This window comes from Sorex fumeus, unplaced genomic scaffold (assembly GCF_029834395.1).
Source record: "Sorex fumeus unplaced genomic scaffold, SorFum_2.1 ptg000128l, whole genome shotgun sequence".
NCBI classification, from domain to species: domain Eukaryota; kingdom Metazoa; phylum Chordata; class Mammalia; order Eulipotyphla; family Soricidae; genus Sorex; species Sorex fumeus.
The window spans coordinates 26,774,423-26,795,513 of record NW_026606185.1 but is presented as its reverse complement, the minus strand read 5'-3'; the positions used below and the strand labels follow the sequence as shown (position 1 = coordinate 26,795,513).

At 43.0% G+C, this 21,091-nt stretch overlaps 1 protein-coding gene across 2 annotated transcripts in view; it reads left to right on the top strand.

The window, feature by feature from the left end:
* The window catches only part of ANKRD29 (ankyrin repeat domain 29), a 54,503-nt gene extending 45,971 nt beyond the window's left edge, over positions 1 to 8,532 (top strand). For both annotated transcript variants that reach the window (XM_056138156.1, XM_056138157.1), the window contains 2 exons: positions 913 to 1,011; positions 8,300 to 8,532. In XM_056138156.1, coding sequence (XP_055994131.1) covers positions 913 to 1,011; positions 8,300 to 8,383 — 183 coding nt within the window. In that variant the 3' untranslated portion in view covers positions 8,384 to 8,532. The remainder of the gene's footprint in view (positions 1 to 912; positions 1,012 to 8,299) is intronic.
* The last annotated feature ends 12,559 nt before the right edge of the window (positions 8,533 to 21,091 follow it).

The window sequence follows — 21,091 nt, the reverse complement described above, 5'->3', positions numbered from 1 at the left end:
CCTGGGCCCGTGGGGCTTCCCCACCCCACCGCTCTCTGCCTGCCGCCCAGGTCTGCTAACCGTCGGCTGTGGTCTCAGCGGCCACTGCTCCGGCCTCCCTACACGTGCCTCAACCCAGAGCACAGACACTGTTCCTTGACCTTACCTGGAAAAGGAGTTTCTTTTTTCCCTTTTCTTTATTTATTGAGTCATCATGAGATACACAGTTATAAAGTTGTTCATGATTGGGTTTCAGTCTTACAACATTACGACACCTGTGCCTTCACCAGTGTAGTTTCTCACCACCAGTGTCCCCAGTTTCTCTCCCTTCAGCTCCCCTAACTCCCCCAGCCTGCCTCTATGGAGGGAACTTATCTTCTCTCTCAGTCTCTCTCTCTCCCTCTTTCTCTCCCTCTCTCTCCATCTCTATGTGTGTCTTCCTCCCTCCCACTCCCTTCCTCCCTCTTTCCCTTCTCCCTCCCTCTGTCCCTCCCTCTCTCTTTACCCCCCCCCCCTCTTTCCCTTCCCTCTCCCCTCCTTTTTCCTTCTGGGCATTATGGTTTGCAATACAGGTACTGAAAGGTCATCATGTATATCACTTTACTCAGTTCTCATCCAGAGTGATCATTTCCAACCATTATCATCATCATGGTCCCTTCTCTATCCTAACTGGAAAAGGCATTTCTGACCCAGCGTGGCTGCTGTCCCTGCAGCTCGGCACCTGGGCAAGATCCCTTACTTGACTTGCAAAAGAACAGCGGCCCAAGAAGAGCATGTTAGGTGCTTTTGTGGTGACTCTTAACAAGGGAAGCAAGGACATGTCAGGCTGAGACAGAGTCTCGCCTTTCAGGCCAATCTCGGGGGAAGGCACGCTGAGTGTGCACTGCTGGAAGAGCCCTCCTTTCTTAGTGACACGCTGTCGTTTTCTTATAGAATGGGACATCAGCTCTCCATGCGGCAGTGCTCAGCGGGAACATTAAAACGGTCGCTCTCCTCCTGGAAGCTGGGGCAGACCCGGCCCTGAGGAACAAGGTATGATCTCACCTGTCTCGTCACAGTGCAAAGAGATGGGGGCTAGGGCTTCCTTGGTGGACAAGGTACCTCTCTGGCTCACAATCGTCTTCCTGCTCCTGCATAGTGAGGCCATGCAAGGTTGTGAGTCAGTTAGGAATGAGCGCTGCACTCGGTCCCAGGGGAATTCCACTGGAAACCTATGTGGTCAGGGACCTAAGTTCAAACTCCAGCACAACATGAACCCCTGATCACTGCCAAGGGAAGACTTGGAGGCCCCCAGCATGGGCCCTAGAAGGGTCTTCTTGCTAGAACCAAGACACTGGACTGTCCAGCCCAATCGGCTGAGTAACTGCAGGGAGTAGACTGCACACTCAGAGCATTGCTTGTGGCTCCCAGCCCAAAGGAAGCCTGTGCCATTGGCGGTTTTCAGCTGATAGTGATGCCACCCCAGGCATAGGGGGCATGGGACAGTTGTTGGGAGGCAGGTTATGAATATTGTATCATGAACAAAGTATCTAAGCTGTGGCCATTTGTGACTGTCCAGCTTATGGGAGATGTTCACGGATTGACCTATGCTCTCTTTGTGACTATGTGGAAAACTTCTTGTTCTTGTGTTAACAGAACTTGTTCTACCTGTCCTTTTTCAAAGCCAATCTGTATTTTTATAGTGTAGAATCCATCTGAGGCCGGCTAGAGTGATAGATAGTAATAGAGGGTAGGGCACTTGCTTTGCACGAGGCTACCCCAAGTAAATCTCCAGCACTCTGTATAATCCCCTGAGCCTGCCCGGAGTGATCCCTGAGCACTGTCAGGGATGGCCCTGAAACAAAACAAAATAGAGAAAAATAAAAGAATTCTTCACTTGCAGTTAGAACAAACTTGGAGGTGGATCAATGCTTTATAGTAATAGCAAAAATGATTGTGATTGTATTTCCCCCTGTTCAGCGTCTGTATAAACAGGCAGACATTGAGATCAGACACAGGAGAATCATCGGGAACAGTCTTGAGAATACACGAGACTGCCTTTTGGGAGAGGGAGAAGGAAGAGCACTTCATAATAGGGAGAGATTTGAGAAGCTATTTTCATTTTATGTGCATATACCATTTGAATTTTTATAAACATCTACTACTGTGTCAGAGTTTGTGACAAAACAAATACTGCTGCTTCTTGACATTTTGAAAAGAAGCCAGCAAGGGGAGAGGCTAGAGTGCTTGTCTTACACATGGCCAACTCTGTTTTAAATCCTTGGCCAACAAAATCCCCCACAAGAGACTAAATCAGTAAGATGTACAATTAAGGAAGTGCAGAGCATCTCTCTTTTACATTTCATTTACATAGGAAATTATTTCCCATTTCTATGATTGCAGCCATTCAAAAATAGCATTTCTGCCTCTGTCTCTCTATCTCTGTTTCTCTATGTCTCTGTCTCTATCTCTCTGTCTGCCTCTGTCTGTCTCTGTCTCTCTCTCTCTCTTTCTCTCTTTCTCTCATTCTCTGATACTTTGGATTTTGATTTGTTTTCCATTCAGTCATGTGGCTATGTGATAACCTAGTTTATTCACAATTATTCTCTTACCTTCAGAATTTGGACACAGATGTCCTAAAGAGATTGACATTTGTTGCTAAAGCCATTCAGCACTGAACTAAAACAAGGGGAAGACGTTCATATCTTCTTGGAGATACTTAAAAAAATACAATCTTGTGTCTTGGCCTTTATGAGTATGGGAAATTTCCAATGACCAATTTCTAAACTTTGGACCTGAAAATCTCCAGATTCTTAGGGAGCCCCATTCCCCCAGTCACCAGCCACAGCATAGAAGCCCATCTCTTTAAAGGCAGCACCAGAAGCAGGGCATCAGGGTCCCAGCAGCCACCTAGGCCTCTTGGGTGGGTATCCTTGAGCTTCATTTGCCCATTTCACAGATGCTTAGTGAATGCCTACTGGGTGCCACATTGGTGAATGAGATTCGCTAGTATCTGCCTTCATGGGGCTCAGCTTTCGCCACTGGTCAGTAAAGCCAATGAAACGGGCAATCGTAAGCCCGAGTGACGAGCACTCTCTGCAGGAAAGTGGAGAAGGTGGCCAGTGACATCTCAGAATTGACTTCCAAACAGGAACACCGGCCCTCATTTGGGCCCCAGGACTCATATGCCTGTGCAGAGGGTAACCAGAGCCCACCGCAGTCACCACCACACCATAGACTAGGCTGTTCCCAGGATCCCTGACAGGACTTGGAGCACATCGTCTTCCAGAAGCTTTGGGGGGACAGGAGTGCCTGGTGCCAGGGTGCCATGCAGACCGTGGTCCTGCTCTGGAAGGGGTAGGGGTCCACCTGGCTACCAACCATCCTCACAGACTCAGCAACCTGAGAATCCATGGGGAACCAACCAGGGCAGAGGAGGAATCAGAGCATGCCTGAAAAACCATGCTGATAACACACAGAACTCGGATGTGCTTGGCACAAATGTGACAGTGTAGTTTGAGATTATAAAGTCACTTTAAGAGGCTGAGAGGGATCCTCCCAGGAGGGGAGATGCATGTTGAAAGTAGACTATGGACTGAACATGTTTGCCACTCAAAGCCTCTTTTGCAGACCACAACACTCAAAAGGAGAGAGAGAACACAAGGGATTGCCCTGCCACAGAGGCAGGGTGAGATGGGAGGAATGGGGGTGGGAGGGATATTATCCATGGTGGTGGAAAATGGGCACTGGTCGAGGGATGGGTATTTGATCATTGTATAATCGAAACCCAAGCACAAAAAATTGTAAATCTACAACTGTACCTCATGGTGTCTCACTAAAAATAAAAAGTAAATTAAAAAAGAGGCTGAGAGGGAACTCGGTGGACTGAGCACATGCTTTACTCATGGGAGCCCCAGGTTTGATCCCTGTCATGCCCCTCCTCAGCAGCACCAGGAGCGACCCCAGGAATAGTCCCTCAGCACTGATGTTTGTGGCCCCAAAACCAAAATCAAACGTTCTTTGAATAGGAAAGTAATGTTGGCCTTTGTGAAGCTGGTCCCACAGGCAGCTCGTCTCAGCAAGCTTGGGAGTAGAGGTGCATACTTGGCGCCCCTTTTCTTCCTGACTTTAGAGGATCCTCCAGCTGCCCGGAAACCTGTCCCCCAAGGACCAGTAACTGAGAAAGAACATGTGACTCTCTGCGCATCCTTAGACACTGGATGGGGCTCGGGCCCTTTGTCAGGAGCACAACTGCGCAAACTCAAGCGTTAGGCCTGTGGGCTCCAACGTGGGAGGAAGGAGACGCATACGAGAGATTCCACCACAGGGCCAATATTGGAGAGAATATTTAGAGTCATACAGCTACTTGGAAAAGCTGCTAAAATGTTCTCTCTTCTACTTCTACTTACCTATTAGAGGCTGAATCTTCTTCATCTGCTTTGACCAAGACATCATAATGCATCAGATGCAGGCCCAGATACAGGAATTCAATTGTCTTCTTTCAGGGTGTATGGAAGGAGACTTGGGCCGTTCCTAGAAATGTTCTGTGTTGGGCCTGGGGGGTGTAGCAGAGGGGGGAAATTCTGGCTGTGCTTAGGATCCAGTTGGCCAAGTGCCATAACCCCTGCCCTCTGAGTGCCCTCTTAAACAACACCTCATAGAAGTATGCTAAACTGTCCATCAGTGATATTCTTTTCACTAAGTTTGGGGGTTTTAAAACTTTATTTCACATGGTTGGTGAGGAGGTGGAAAAAAAAGAACTCTGTGGTGGAAATGTAAATTTGTAGTCTTTATAGGGCTGGAGCGATAGCACAGCGGTAGGGCGTTTGCCTTGCACACATGGCCAACCCAAGTTCAATTCCTCTGCCCCTCTCAGAGAGCCCAGCAAGCCTGGCAAGCTACCCGTGATGTATTCGATATGCCAAACACAGTAACAACAAAGTCTCTGATAGATACATTACTGGGTCCGCTCGAGAAAATCGATGAACAATGGGAGGACAGTGACAGTGACAGTAGTCTTTATGATAAAATTGTGACGTTTCCTTAAAACAAGTAAATTCTATGCAAACCAGCAATACCACTCCGCAGTATTTATTCAAAGGACATGTAAATTCTAATTCAAAAAGCTGCACATATGGGGATGGTGAGATAGAATAGGGGTATTGCTCTTGCCTTGCATGCAGCCAACCTGGATTTGGTCCTCAGCACCATGTTGGGTCCCCTGAGCACTGCTAGGAATGATCCCCAAGCGCAGAACCAGGAATAATCCTTGAGCACAACTAGGTGTAGCCCAGAAAACAAAAAACGATTTATTAAATAAAAATTTAAAAGATAACATACTGATCTTTGTAACACCCTGGATGGAACTTAATGTTTATGCTCAGTGAATAAATTAGGAAATGAAGGACAGTTATCAGTTCATTTCTATCATATGTGAAAGATAAATGGTGCTCATGGCAAATGAACTATCATATCACAACAAAAATCACTTTTAAATTCTGTGAAAAATAATATAGTTACCAATGACAGGGAAGGGGTTCTGTGAGATAAAGGAATAGCACTTGGACACAGTGCTTAGTGTGTGGGGTTTCTGCACCTACAGAGCTAGTATATCCCCAATTTATATAGTATTATATAATTTATATAGTATTATATATGGGCTGGAGCGATATCACAGCGGTAGGGCGTTTGCCTTGCACGCAGCCAACATGGCCGACCCGAGTTCAATTCCTCCGCCCCTCTCGGAGAGCCCGGTAAGTTACCGAGGGTATCTTGCCCGCACGGCAGAGCCTGGCCAGCTCCCCGTGAGGTATTCTATATGCCAGACACAGTAACAACAAGGTCTCCAATGGAGACGTTACTGGGCCCGCTCGAGCAAATCGATGATCAACAGGAGGGCCTTTACTTTACTTTACTTTACTTTATAAATTAATGCCGAATTAATAAAATGTAGGGTGTTTTCTTTTTACAAATGTTATTTATATTTACCTTTAATAAGTTTATACCTTCTTATTTGTTTTTTTCTCCTTTCCCCTTGTTGCAACGAGCTGGTGTTGCATATGGCTGGGCATGCATACACTTTGGTCATGATGCAGACGTGTACTTGGTTCTGGTATGTTGGATATCATAGCAGGCAGAAGCTCTTCCACTCAGCTGTCCCCGGGCCCAGGTTTTCTTTTGTTGTTGTTTTTCCTTTTATTTTTGTTTGTGGACCACACCAGGCAGTGCTCAAGTCTTACTCCTGACTCTGTGCTCAGGGGTGGTCTTCTTGTGGGCCCAAGGGACCATATGGGATACAGGGGATCAAACTCTGGTTGGCCACATGGCAGGCGCCCTACCCATTGTACTATCTCTGTAGCCCTCAGGCTTTTTTTTCTTTTCCTTCTTTTCTTTTTGGGTTACACCCAGTGATGCACAGGGGTTAGGTGCTTGGGGGATCATGGAATGCTGGGAATCGAACCTGGGCCCCCCTTTTTTTTTCCTTTTTTAAGAAGGTAATCCATCTTGGGCCCAAGTAGTAATACAGAGGGTAGGGAGTTTGCCTTGCACATGGCTGATCTGGGTTTGATCCCCAGCATCCCCTGAGCTAGTAGATATTATTTTTCTGATGTCATCTCTAATAAATTAAGAGGGATGAGAGCTCACTGGGATCATCAGCACATTTTTTTGGATCAATTGCATTAATATAGAAATAAGTGAGATGAATCCAAACTATACAAGAATCTGCAAATTGATAGAATTAAAAATTAGCAGAGCTTATTATCTGGAGGAACAAAATTTATAACTGAACAGACCTACACATATGTAAACCTATGTTATACCTAGATTTAATATCAATATAATACGTTGATATAGCCCTTTGGCCAACAGAAGCAAAGGGAAAAGATTCACAAGACAAAGAATTTTTGAGACATGTGCTGAATTCAGACTTGTCCTCCTTAACAATTTTTTTAGTATAGTTCATGTAAGTTTTCTGAATGCTCATATTTTTCTTTTTTTTTAATTTTTATTAGTGAGACATCATGAGGTACAGTTGTAGACTTACAAATTTTTGTGCTTGGGTTTCAATTATACAATGATCAAATACTCATCCCTCCACCAGTGCCCATTTCCCACCACCACGGATCCCAGTATCCCTCCCACCCCCATCCCCCACATCCCACCCTGCCTCTGTGGCAGGGCATTCCCTTTTGTTCTCTCTCTCCTATTGGGTGTTGTGGTTTGCAAAAGAGGCAATGGGTGACAATCATGTTTGGTCTATAGTTTACTTTCAGCATGCTTCTCCCATCCTGGGAGGATCTTCCCAACACCCTTTATTTGGTGTTCCCTTCTCTATTTGGGCTGCCTTTTCCCCTAACATGTGCGGCTGGTCCCCTAGCATGTATGGCTGGCCTCCAAGCCATGGAGTAAACCTCCTGGTACTTATCTAGGCTATTCTTGGGTCTTAGTCTCGTATATGTTACTTTATGTTTCCCAGATGAATACAATCTTTCTATGTCTGTCCCTCTCTTTCTGACTCATTTTGCTTAGCATGATACTTTCCATGTAGTACCACTTGTATGTAAATTTCATGACTTCATCTTTTCTAACAGCTGCATAGTATTCCGTTGTGTAGTTAACCAAAGTTTCTTTAACCAGTCATCTGTTCTCAGGCACTCAAGTTTTTTCCAGATTCTAGCTATTGTAAACAGCATCAGCACATTTTAAGACTGTAAAGATGTACAGGAAGTTGCAGTGATACTCCCCAACTTTTATAGTACTGTAAACCAATGATAAATCAAAATAGTGTTTTTTTAAGATTCAAAAGGTACTGAGACCAAAAAGTTCTAAGAGCCATTGCTCATTGTACCTATTGCATAAATTCGGGGTGTGCACATTAAATAAAGGCAGAAAGACTGTCTCTTGGTGGTGCTAGAATAGGAAAGGACACACTGTGACCAGAAGGAGGAAAGTGGGAGGGGGGCTCCTGACGCTGAGCATCCCACATATCTCGAAGAGTCTGGTTGTTTTCTAACTCACCTTCTCATCAGAAATTACCAGAGTCTCAAGGCCATAGGAGAGAGAGGTCTGATATGGTAAATGTAAGTCATCAGTATTTATTGAGCCCCTCTACATACAGTTGGTGCTATACTGGAAATGAGCGCACACACTGGGCTCATAACAAGAAAGTGGCAGATGGCAGTTAGCGATGTCAGGAGCATTTACCGCTTAGTTAGGAAATGTGTTGTCCAGCAGGGGGTCTGCACTGAAGAGCAGCTGGATTGGGTCAGGGGCCTCTCTCTGGAGTCCCTGAAGCAATGCAGACCTGGAAGTCACTAATGTTTCTCTCCTCTTCTTCCAGGCCAATGAACTTCCAGCAGAACTAACCAAAAATGAACGAATACTGGGTCTCCTCCGAAGTAAAGAGGGTCCCAAGAAGAGCTAATAGGATTCTTCACACTGGACTGGGACCCCACCGAATTCCTGGAGTCCATAGAGACGCTCCTTAAACTGCAGGAACCTGGGCTCTCAGTTAAACTCTAAGATATCAGTTTTTCAGTATTAAGCAGGGAGACAGAATGGTTTGTTCCTTTTTAAAAAGGGAAACTCCAGGGGACCTGAGTGATAGTACAGCTGGTAGGGCACTTGCCTTTGCATGTGGCCAACCTGGGATGGATCACCTGCATCCCACAATGTTCCCTGAGTCCTTCCAGAAGTCATTCCTGAGTGCAGAGCCCGGAGTAAGCCCTGAGCATCACCAAAACACAAAAACAAAGACAGGCAACTCTGGCCTTCAGTGAATCACTGCACTTTGGCTCTGGTGTTCAATGTATGCTAGAATATAGTTCTGTTATTGTTTACATATGTATGTCATTCTAATGTAAAATGTTTTCTCTTATCCAAGGAGCATAGCCATGATTATTATGAATCAATGATGGGTTAATTTACTAAAGTACCTGGGAGAAAGATCCAAGGGCTGGAGTACAGGCTTTGCATGCTGGATCCTTAAGTTTGGTCCTTTGTATCTGATGGTTCCCCCTGGCACCAACTTGGAGTAGCCCCCAAGCACCACCAGATGTGACCCAAAAAACAAAAGGAAGGAAGGAATGAAGGAAGGCCACACAGGATCTCCAGAGCACCATTTGGAAGACCCCAAATAAATAAAATAAATTATAATTTTTATTAAAAAGCCACACATAACTTACTGGCATATGCTTTTCAAAGATGGACTATTGCAAAGAAAGACATACTACTTATTTGTTAATTAATCTTCATAGTTTTTCCTTAACTGTAAAATTTTTCTTACCTAAAGTCCATATTGTAAGTGTGGCAAGTTTGGAAATTTAGAAATTTTAAATTGCAAAACTTTAGGCTTGTCTCTTGAGCTGTAATTTTGGTTTTGTTGCTGGGGATCCATTTCCCTTGACACAGCAAGTAAGTTTAATATGCTGTGGAGTCTTGGGCTACCAACACCACATTGCTCCATCCTGTGGTTTAAGGCCACTGGATAAAATGATGATATATGCTAGTCCAATGTATTGCTATTACTTATGGAGGAGTATAATAATAGAGATTGTTACTAGTATTTAATAAGTATTCATCTGTGCATGTTCTTGAACTGTTTCCAAGAAAGATATGTGGTTTATTTAACTGGTTTTTCATTGGGTTTTCTTTTTTTTTGAGGAGTAGGTCGTTGGCTGTCAAAAGCTATAGTCAATGTACTTTATAATCAATGGTGTCTAATTGCCTCAGTCGTGCCTAACTGCACATATAAAAATTAAACCTTTTCTCTGTAATATACCATAATAAATCTCAATAGTATTTCTGTTATTTAAACATAGCTTTAATCTTATTCATGTTATACTCTGGTTTTCAATGTTTTTTTTTTGAGGGGGGGTATTGAGATCAGGACTTAGTCCTGTCTCTGTGCTCAGGGATCACTCCTGGTGGTGCTTGGGGACCATATGTGATGCCGAGAATCAAACCCAGGATGATCACATGCAAGATAAACACCTTACCTGCTGTACTATCCCTCCAACCCACCAGATAATGTTCTATGTAAAGACATGTTATAGATATAATGGAATGTTATAATCCCAAAATATATTTTTCAATCAACTTGAAGTGGCATTTTAAATTTTGTTTGGCTAAACAATGGAATATAATTTTTGAAATTAGAAGATAGTCTCTTAAATATATAATCAGTATAACAAAATTCAACTTACTTTGAACAATACCACAAGCCAGTAATGAGCAACTCAGAATCCCCCACAGAAGCCTACAGCCTGCCTAGAAATTGCCAACAATCTGCAGCTTAATTGCAGGATTAAAAAAACTGGAAAACTCCATCCATATTACCAAAACACTTCAATATAAACATGTTAGCAGCTAAAAAAGCAGTGCCAATTTTCTCATTAACTTTCCTCTTTCATCAAAGTTGTACAAACACATATTTTCCCCAATGGAAATTTCATAAAGCTAGATTTATTTTGAAAAGGAAACTAATGTGGCCTTAAATGCATTGTATTTTCCTCTTAAATAGCCATTATGCCAAAAATAGTTGCTTGTCACTGATGCAAATTAAACAGTACTGTGTGCACTGATAGCAAAGTTCTAAAAAACAAAATAGGATGAAGTCAACAGACTTAATGTTTTTAACTAAAACACGTTGCCCTTGGCCTGTTCCTTAGACTGTTTGGAGTGGGTAATGTTCTTGATCAGTGTTTAAGACAAGAACAATGAATCCAGGGCTAGAGAGAGAGTAAAACAGTTAAGATGCTTGCCTTGCACATAACTGACCCTGGTTCAATTTCTTACCCCACATAGTCCCCAAAGCAACACTTGGAGTGACCCAGAGCACAACCAGGTGTGGACAAAACACCACCCACAAAATTGATGTAGTAGCTTTAGTGATATTTAGTGGAAGCCATCTTACTGTAGATAAGAAGGGCTCTGGCATCGAAGGATCAAGATTGACCTAGATGAGATTGCAATATTAATGCTGACAAAAAAGATTATATTAACCATTCACCAAAAACTAAACAAAGATCTGTTATTTGAAGTGAATTTCATTTTCATTTGCACATAGGTAGATGAATCTGATTTTATATTACTCTAATTCACAATTCAGTGCATTCTAAGGTTTAGAACGAGCAATTCAAATTTAAATTGTCTCTTAACTACAAAAGTTTTTAATTACATCTATTTGTTCAAGAAAATATTTCATGTTATGGTTCAAAATAAAATCAATATTCTACCCAATTTGCCTATGTTGCCTTCCCTATTTGTTTTAAAATGAAGATAATTGTGTGTGATTTCAAATAGCAAGGAATATTAGAGTAAATAATTCAGCAGGCTTGGTAAATATTTTTATATTTCAGATTATGAGTAGATCTTTAATTATCTATATGATAAATGATCAATAATTTCATTATTTCTTTTTTTTTAAATTTTATTAGTGAAGCACCATGAGGTACAGTTGTAGATTTACAAATCTTTGTGCTTGGGTTTCGGTCATACAATGATCAAATACCCATCCCTCCACCAGTGCCCATTTTCCACCACCATGGATAATATCCCCCCCCCCACCCTGCTTCTGTGGCAGGGCATTCCCCTTTGTTCTCTCTCTCCCTTTGGGTGTTGTGGTCTGCAAAAGAGGCATTGCGTGGCAAACATGTTCAGTCCATAGTCTACTTTCAACATGCATTTCCCCTCCTGGGAGGATCCTCCAAACACCCTTTTGTTTGGTGCTCCCTTCTCTATCTGAACTGCCCTTTCCCCTAGAATACCCGGCTGGCCTCTAAGCTATGGAGTAATCCTCCTGGTGTTGATCTCAGCTATTCTTGGGTATTAATCTCATATTTTGTTGCTTTATATCGCCCAGATGAATGCAATCTTTCTATGTCTATCCCTCTCTTTCTGACTCACTTCGCTTAGCATGATACTTTCCATATTGTACCACTTGTATGTAAATTTCATGACTTCATCTTTTCTAACAGCTACATAGTACTCCATTGTGTAGATGTACCAAAGTTTCTTTAACCAGTCATCTGTTCTTGGGCACTCAGGTTTCTTCCAGTTTCTGGCTATTGTAAAGAGTGCTGCAATGAACAAACAAGTGCAGATGTCACTTCGACTACACATTTTTGCCTCTCTGGGGTATATTCCCAGGAGTGGTATCGCTGGGTCAAATGGGAGCTCAATTTCTAATTTTTTGAGAAACGTCCATACTGTTTTCCAAAAGGGCTGAACTAGTCGGCATTCCCACCAACAGTGAAGGAGTGTCGCTTTCTCGCCACATCCACGCCAGCATTGGTTGCTTTTGTTCTTTTGAATGTGGGCCAGTCTCTGAGGTGTGAGATGGTATCTGATTGTGGTTTTGATCTGCATCTCCCTGATGATTAATGATGTAGAGCATTTTCTCATGTGCTTTTTTGCCATTCGTATTTCTTCTTTGAGAAAGTTTCTGTTCATTTCATTGCCCCATTATTTGATGGGGTTGGATGTTTTCTTCTTGTGGAGTTCAACCAGTAATTTGTATATCCTTGATATCAACCCCTTGTCAGATGTGTATTCGGTGAATATCCTTTCCCATTCTGTAGACTGTCTTTGTATTTTGGTCACTGTTTCTTTGGAGGTGCAGAAACTTCTTAGTTTAAGATAGTCCCATTTATCTATCTCTGTTTTTACTTGCTCGGCCAGTGGCGTGGCATCTTTGAAAGTACCATTAGCCTCAATGTCATGGAGGGTTTTGCCAACTTTGTCTTCAATGTACCTTATGGTGTCTGGTCTGATGTTGAGGTCTTTAATCCATTTTGATCTTACTTTTGTACATGGTGTTAGGCAGAGTTCTGAGCCCATTTTTTTGCATGTAGCCGTCCAGTGATGCCAGCACAATTTGTTAAAGAGGCTTTCCTTACTCCACTTCACATTTCTTGCACCTTTATCAAAGATTAGATTATCATATTATTGAGGGGAGATGTCAGTGTATTCAACCCTATTCCATTGGTCTGCAGTTCTGCCTTTGTTCCAGTACCATGCTGTTTTAATTATTACTGCTTTGTAGTAGAGTTTGAAGTTAGGGAGGTTGATTCCTCCCATTTTCTTTTTCCCAAGAATTGCTTTAGCTATTCGTGGGGGCTTATTGTTCCGTATAAATTTCAGGAGTGTTTGCTCCATTTCTTTGAAGAATGTCATGGGTATCCTTATAGGGATTGCATTGAATTTATACAATGCTTTCGGTAGTATTGCCATTTTGACAATGTTAAGTCTCCCGACCCATGAGCAGTTTTGTAGTTTTCTTTGTACAGGTCCTTTACTTCCTTAGTTAAGCTGATTCCTAGGTACTTGATTTTCTGGGGCACAATTGTGAACGGGATTGTTTTTTTCATGTCGCTTTCTTCTCTCTCACTGTTTGCGTATAGGAAAGCCATGGACTTTTGGGTATTGATTTTATAGCCTGCAACTTTACTATACGAGTCTATTGTTTCTAGAAGTTTTTTGGTGGAGGTTATTGGGTTCTCTAAGTATAGTATCATATCATCTGCGAATAGTGAGAGCTTGATTTCTTCCTTTCCTACCTGAATGCCCTTAATATCTTTTTCTTGCCTAATCGCTATTGCAAGTACTTCCAGTACTATATTGAACAGCAGTGGAGAGAGTGGGCATCCTTGTCTCGTCCGTGATCTTAGAGGGAAGGCTCTCAGTTTTTCCCCATTGAGGATGATGCTTGCTGTAGGCTTGTGGTAGATGGCTTTAACTATGTTGAGGTAAGTCCCCTCTATACCCATTTTGGCTAGGGTTTTCATCATAAAGGGGTGCTGGATCTTGTGAAATGCTTTCTCTGCATCTATTGATATGATCATATGCTTTTATCTTTTCTTTTGTTGATATGATGGATTATGTTGATTGATTTCCGAATGTTAAACCATCCTTGCATCCCTGGGATGAATCCTACTTGGTCATGGTGTATGATCTTTTTGATGAGTAGTTGGATTCTATTTGCTAGTAGTTTGTTGATGATCATTGCATCTGTGTTCATCAGGGATATCGGCCTGTAATTCTCTTTCTTTGTGGTATCTCTGTCTGCTTTTGGTATCAGTGTGATATTCGCTTCGTAGAAACTATTCAGAAGTGTTTTTGATATTTCAATTTCGTGGAAAAGCTTAAAGAGGATTGGGAGTAAGTCTTCTTTAAAGATTTGGAAGAATTCACTAGTGAATCCATCCGGGCCAGGGCTTTTGTGCTTGGGGAGACTTTTTATTACCATTTCAATTTCCTTGGTGGTGATAGGTCTGTTAGGTATTCCAGGTCTTCTTGGTTCAAACTTGGGAGTCTGTAGGAGTCTAGGAATTCATCCATTTCTTCGAGGTTTTGATGCTCCGTGGCATAAAGCTTCTCAAAGTACTCCCTGAGGATCCTTTGAATTTCTGTAGTTTCTGTTGTAATTACCCCCTTTTCATTTCTGATTCGGTTTATTAGGGTTTTCTCTCTCCCCTTCTTTGTGAGTTTTGCTAGAGGCTTATCGATCTTGTTAATTTTCTCAAAGAACCAGCTCTTGGTTTCATTGATCTTTCGGATTGTTTTTTGGGTTTCCATCACATTGATCTCTGCTCTGAGTTTTATTATTTCCTTCCTCTTGTTAGGGTTGTGCTCCTTTTGTTGGTCCTTCTCCAAGCTCTTAAGCTGTGAGGTTAGTTTATTTACGTGGGCTCGCTCCTCCTTTCTGAGGAATGCTTGTAGAGCTATAAACTTTCCTCTTAAGACAGCTTTTGCTGTGTCCCATAAGTTTTGGTAACTCATGTCCTCATTTTCATTCGTTTCTAGGAATCTTTTGATTTCCTCTTTGATTTCCTGTCTAAGCCACTCGTTCAATAGCGCACTGTTTAATTTCCAGGTGTTTGATTTAGTTTTCTGTTTTGTGTGTGATTTACTTCTAATTTAAGCGCATTGTGGTCTGAGAAGATTGTTGATACAATCTTTATCTTCTTAATTTTATGGAGGTATGTTTTGTTGCTCAGCATGTGGTCTATCTTGGAGAATGTTCCATGTACGCTTGAGAAGAATGTGTATTCAGCCTTTTGAGGATGAAGTGTCCTGTATATATCTACTAAGTCCCTTTCTTCCATTGTTTCTCTCAGATGAAGTATGTCCTTGCTAAGTTTGAGTCTGGTTGATCTATCCAGAGGTGACAAAGCGGTGTTGAAGTCTCCCACTAGTATTGTGTTGCTATTGATGTCTTTTTCCAAATCTATGAGTAGTTGTTTTAAGTACTTTGCTGGTCTCTCATTAGGTGCATATACATTTATTATTGTAAGTTCTTCCTGTTGTACAGATCCTTTGATCACTAAGAAATGGCCTTCACTGTCTCTTATGACCTTCTTCACTCTGAAATCAATGTGGTCTGATATTAAGGTGGCTACCCCAGCTTTTTTATGGGAGCTGTTTGCCTGTAGGATTGTTTTCCAGCCTTTGACTCTGAGTCTGTGTTTGCTTTGACTATTAAGGGGTGTTTCTTGCAGGCAGCAGAATGTTGGGTTCAATTTTCTAATCTAACCTGCCACTCTGTGTCTTTTAATTGGTGCGTTTAGCCCATTGACACTGAGAGAGATTATTGTTATGGGATTTTGTCCCATTGTTCTGTTGAAATTAGGTGTATTTGAGGGGCCTGTCCTGTCTTAAAGTAGCCCATTTAGTTGTACTTGTAGCCATGGTCTTGAGTCTATGAAGTTCCTGAGCTGTTGTTTGCCTGTGAAACTGTGTGTTGTTCCTTCTATTATGAATGAGAGTCTCGCTGGGTAAAGTATTTTTGGAGAGGCATTTATTTCATTGAGTTTTTTCACTATGTCCCACCACTGTTTTCAGGCCCTGAGGGTTTCATCAGAAAAATCAGCTGTGAATTTTAAGGATGCTCCTTTGTAAGAGATTTCTTTCTTCGATCTTGCTGCTTTCAGAATTTTGTCTCTGTCTAAAGTTTTGGTCATTTTGATCAGGATGTGTCTTGGGGTATTTTTGTTCGGATTTCTTCTGGCTGGTACCCTTCGGGACTCCTGAATGTGGTCACAAGTTTTTTTCAGCTCTGGAAATGTTGTAGCAATGATGTCTTTGACAGTTTCTTCTTCATCAGGGTTTTCTTCCTGTCCCTCTGGGACTCCAATAATTCTTATGTTACCCCTCTTGGCTTCATCACAATCTTCTCTTGCCATCTGTTCCCGAACTGTGAGTCTCTTTTCCATTTTCTGCTCTTTTCTGGCGAGTCTCTGAACTTCATCTTCGAGCTCACTGATTCTGTTCTCAGCAGCTGTTACTCTGCTTCTGAGGCCTTCCACTGAGGTTTTCAATTCGCCTACCAGGGTTTTCAGGTCCCACATTTCCGATTGCATTCTTCTCATTTCTGCCTTCAAATCCTCTTGTGTTTTATTGGCATTGCTTTCCATTGTTTCTTTTAGTTCCCTAAGCATCCTAAGTAGTTCCCTTCTGAATTCCTTGTCAGAGAGGTTGTCTAACACTACAATACTGTTGGTGTCTTCTGGGCTAGCCTCTTCAATAAAAAAGTTTGGTGGGCTTTTGCGTTGCTTTACCATTGTGACCAGTGTGCTTTAGTCCTTCACGTTCACTGTTACTATTCTGGTTGAGTGAGGAGAGTTCCCGGATCCGTTCAGCTTTTGTTGCTGCGGGATGTGATGTTGCCTCAGTTCCGATCCCACGCTGGTCAAGGGAGAAAACAGGCAATTCTAGGGGATCGAGCTAGCTGCGCATTCCCTGGGGGAGTTCCAAGCCGTGGGGGCAGGCTGTACCTGGTTGAATGAGGAGAGACTGCCAGGAGCCGTTCAGTTTTGCAGCCGAACAATGGGCCTCGGTTCCCCTCCGGCACAGATTATACTATTCCCTTTTATAGTGGGAAAGGATTTTGGATAAGGTTTTGTCGATGGTAGGCACCCTTCTACGTTTCTGAGTTTGACCTTCTTCTCAGTCAGGCGTTATTCTTTGTTTTATAACCGACACTGAGTGAAACTTTTGGAGGAGGTGCTATTTGGTACTGAGATTCTACAGCTATTTTCAAAGAGGTCTTTGTTGGAAATTGAGTAGGCGAGTGGGCTGTTGTTGGATTGTAGTAGAAGAGGTGGGAAATTTTGGGTTGGTATTAGGCGGTAAGTTGTGGGATGAGAGTCCTGGGTGCTTGATATGAGTGATATAACTGCAGCCGCATTATCAGCCGCCCGCCGAGAGGAGAAGGCCACGCCCACTTTTAAGAGGCCATGCCCCTTTCCTGGTGGCCACGCCCCTAGCCTGTCCCAGGCGACTCCCACCCAGGATCCTGGAGGGGAGGGGCCGAGGACTGGTGGGCGGTCCCCCGAGGCTGGACGGGCACTTTCCCCACTGGTCTTCAGGCCGGAATCTGAGGCGCGGCTTGGGGGCAGGAGCACTTCCCGGCTGGGCGCCCCCTACCCACCTGGAGGGGAGGGGCCGACGGACCAATTTCATTATTTCTACTGTAGCGAACTTTTATAATGGTACTGTAGATTTTTCATTCAGTAAAAATTCCTCACAGTGTCACTTGAAGACACTGAACATAGAAATGCTTACTTTATTTATTTTCAGTGGTGGCACCAGTAGTACTCAGGGATCACCCCTGGCAGGGCTCAGGGAACCATATGGAGTGCTGGGGATCGAACCTGTGTCTGCTGCATACTAGGCAAGCACCCTACCTACTGCATTACTTCTCTGGCCCAGAAATGCTTGCATATATGAAGCCCTGGGCTCAATCCCCAGCATAGGTGAGGAGGTGAGGGGGAAGAAAATTGCTTTGGGGTTGGAGGGTTAAGGCATTTACCTTGCACATAGTTCATCTGAGTTCAATCCCTAAACCCCACCTGGAGTAATCCCTAAACACAGAGCCAGGAGTAAGCCCTGAGCATCACCAGGTGTGGCCCAGCACCCCACCACTATCACCAAATAAAGGTAATAAATTTTACTAAAGTATAATTGACAAAATTTCAACAGTCTCAACCGTTTAATTTACATATGCATCACCTTTCATAACTTTTGGTGGGTGGGAGAGAATATCTTAATTTCTGTTTCTATTATCTGTAATACTCCTCCTCTTCCACCCTTTGCAATTGCTTGGTCTTGGGAAACCACTGATGGCCTTGTTTGGAAACAGTGATTTGCAGCAGGAATATCTGACATCTGGAAAAAAAACTCCAGGGCCCTTCTGGCTTTTTCTCTGCTGCAGCTTCCCTCTGCAACCTCAACAGACCTACATCTCCGAACATCTGAGGAAAGGAGCACCCCCACATGTTAGACTGCTTGGAACCAGGCAAAGATGCCTCATTTTGGACTGGTCCTGTACTATAGGGATAAAGAGCTGAGGTCCTAAGCTCACAACTAAGTAGTTTTGCTGCTCTAAGTGGTGAGTGCCAGCAAGTGATGGGCTGAGGAGTCCGCAGATTGTCACTAGCAGGAACAGCTTGTTTGTCCTTACACTGACAATTGTGGTCTCGTCTCTCACTTATCCTGCATCAGCCTTATAAGACAGGCACTGCTACTCTGCCCTCTTACAGCTGAGGGGCCAGGCTTAGAGAAACACCCACATCACAGAGTGGATGGGTGGTGTCCTCAGTCTTCAGGCTTTCCCTTGATAGTCAGTGACTGTCATTACTTGGACAGTGACTCTCCATGGAGTCACACTTGTGAAATATAGAATCACTGTATCACTGTCATCCCGTTGTTCATCGATTTATCCAAGACATTAGCCAGTAACGTCTCTATTCCTTCCAGCCCTGAGATTATAGCAGCCTCTCCTCACTCGTCTTTCCCAACGATTGGAAGGCTCTTTCAGGGTCAGAAGAATGAGACCTGTTATCGTTACTGTCTTTGGAAAATCGAATACGCCACAGGGAGCTTGCCAGGCTCTGCTTGTGCAGGCGGGATACTCTCTGTAGCTTGCCGGACTCTCTGAGAGGGAGATACATATATTTCTCTCTGTGATTTGTTTCCTAATGACTGAACCCCATCAAACATGGTGTGGTACTTATGGAAAAATGGGTAGGAAGTGTTTTATGGTGTGTCACGTGGTCTGGAAAGCAGCCTGGAGCATGGCGCCGTTGGGTAGTGGAGGTTGGCTGTCGGGGCTGGGTCCCCTAGGGCAGGGTGGGCTCTCACACACCCCACTCTGGGGCACCCTGAGTGAAAATCAGCCTGGCACGGAGTCCAGTGTCATGGTTATGGGAGCTTCATTTTATGCTCACTTCCTGGAGAAGCAGCCAATATAGAATACGGATATGGAAATATAGAATATGGATAATTTTTAAAGAATACTTAGAAATAGGCCAGGGAGATAGCACAGGGGACAGGGGCTTATGCTCAGGATCCCTGAAGATGCTGGCATTGAGTTCTCCTGTAGCACAGTCGGGGGCAGCCCTGGAGGCCTCAAGTTACCTTGGGTGGCCCGGATATCCTTCAGCTCTTCAGGACCAAACAGTTTTGCAATCTGTCTCTAGCATTGCACTGTCAGGTGTGGTAGGTTGGGTATCACTCAGGGAGCAACTTCAAGGCTCTCGAGTACTTCCTGAGAGACATTCCCCAAAGTTAGAAGGAAAGCTAATGATCGTTTGCGATTAATTGTAGCTAGCAAGCAAGAAAAAGAGCTAGGCACTATATTAGGGTGTGCCAGGGCTTCCCAAAATTATCAGGAATAATCGGTGATTTGCTAGGAAGACTGGAACTCTACAGACAGTCACATTCATGGCTAAGTAGCAGTGAAATGTTAATACAAATTTTCCAGCCAAATGTTACAAATAAAAGGGAAACAAAGAAAAGAGAGAAACCAGGTTGAAGCTTCCAAGATTGTTCCTTTCCCAGATTTTCACAGGACAAGCTTAAGTCTTTTATCAGTGCATTGTGATAAGATAACAGTGTTGTCTGTTATCTTATGAAACTCAGTGAAGATTCACCCAAGCCTTTTGTTTTGTTTGGGTTTTGGCATTTGGGCCACAGTTGTTGGTGCTTAAGGGCTTTTCATGCCTCCGTGCTAGGAGGACCAGTGGTGGTAAAGACTGAACCCGGGCCTCCCTTATGCAAAGCCTGTGCTCCACCCATTAAATCATCTCTCCAGGCACTCACCCATTAGTTGGGAACTGGCTTCATAGTCATCAAGTTTAGCTAATAGTAATCCAAATTCTAGACTTTTAGAAGGAAGTAAATGTCTATTTGGACTCAACTGTTCCTCAACTATTTGTCTGGAAATGATTATAGTTGTGATCTCTAGAAGTGAATTTGGAAACCACTCATAAAACTGCTCAGAATTTTCCAATAGTTTGGCAATTATCAATATGGTCTGTCTCTGCTGATGATCTTATGTTATAGACACAAGATTTGCATGAGGAAATGGGGGTGCCCTTGTGAGAAAAGTTTACTACTACCTCATGATAAAAGAGAAAAAATGTTAATCAGTGCTTGATAATAATTGGTTTTAGAAAATTTTACATCTAAAGATGCTAAAAAAATATGAGTGAACCATGTTGAGACCCACCTGTGAATAGACCAGGCCTGGAGGATTTATCATCGGTGTCCACGTCAGCTCGTGCTTCTGAACTTATCTTTGTTTCCAGATATGGAGAAAAACAAATACAATGTAAGTTATATGCACTCTGGGTAAAATTAGAATCATTGGTTTCATATTCATGAAGACCTGGCCTGTCTATTTACTCTACTTAACAATGAGAGACGTCAGTAGGAGGTTTTCTCTCCAGCATCCATACCTATACTTAGTCCTCTGCTAAATAATTTATGCATTAGTGGGTCTGGAAAACCTTAGACTCATTTTCTAGTGACCTTACCATTATTTTTAGCAATATTTTAAAATAATTTAAAAATATGAGTGGCCATATTTGAATAATTGAAGGAGTTAATTAAAGATCTTCAGTTCTTACATGGCCAGAAACTAAAGGCTTTAATATGACAACAGAACAAATTTTTTTTAACTATGGCAACAAAAAGCATTACTTGTCTAGAGGCTAGGGAGAGAGCTCTGTGGGTTGGAACACATGCTTTGTGTTCAGGAGGCCTGGGTGGAATCTCCAGCACCGCATGGTCCCCTAAGCACAACCTGAGACACCCCCAAGCCCTGAACAAGAAACATTTCCTGAGTACC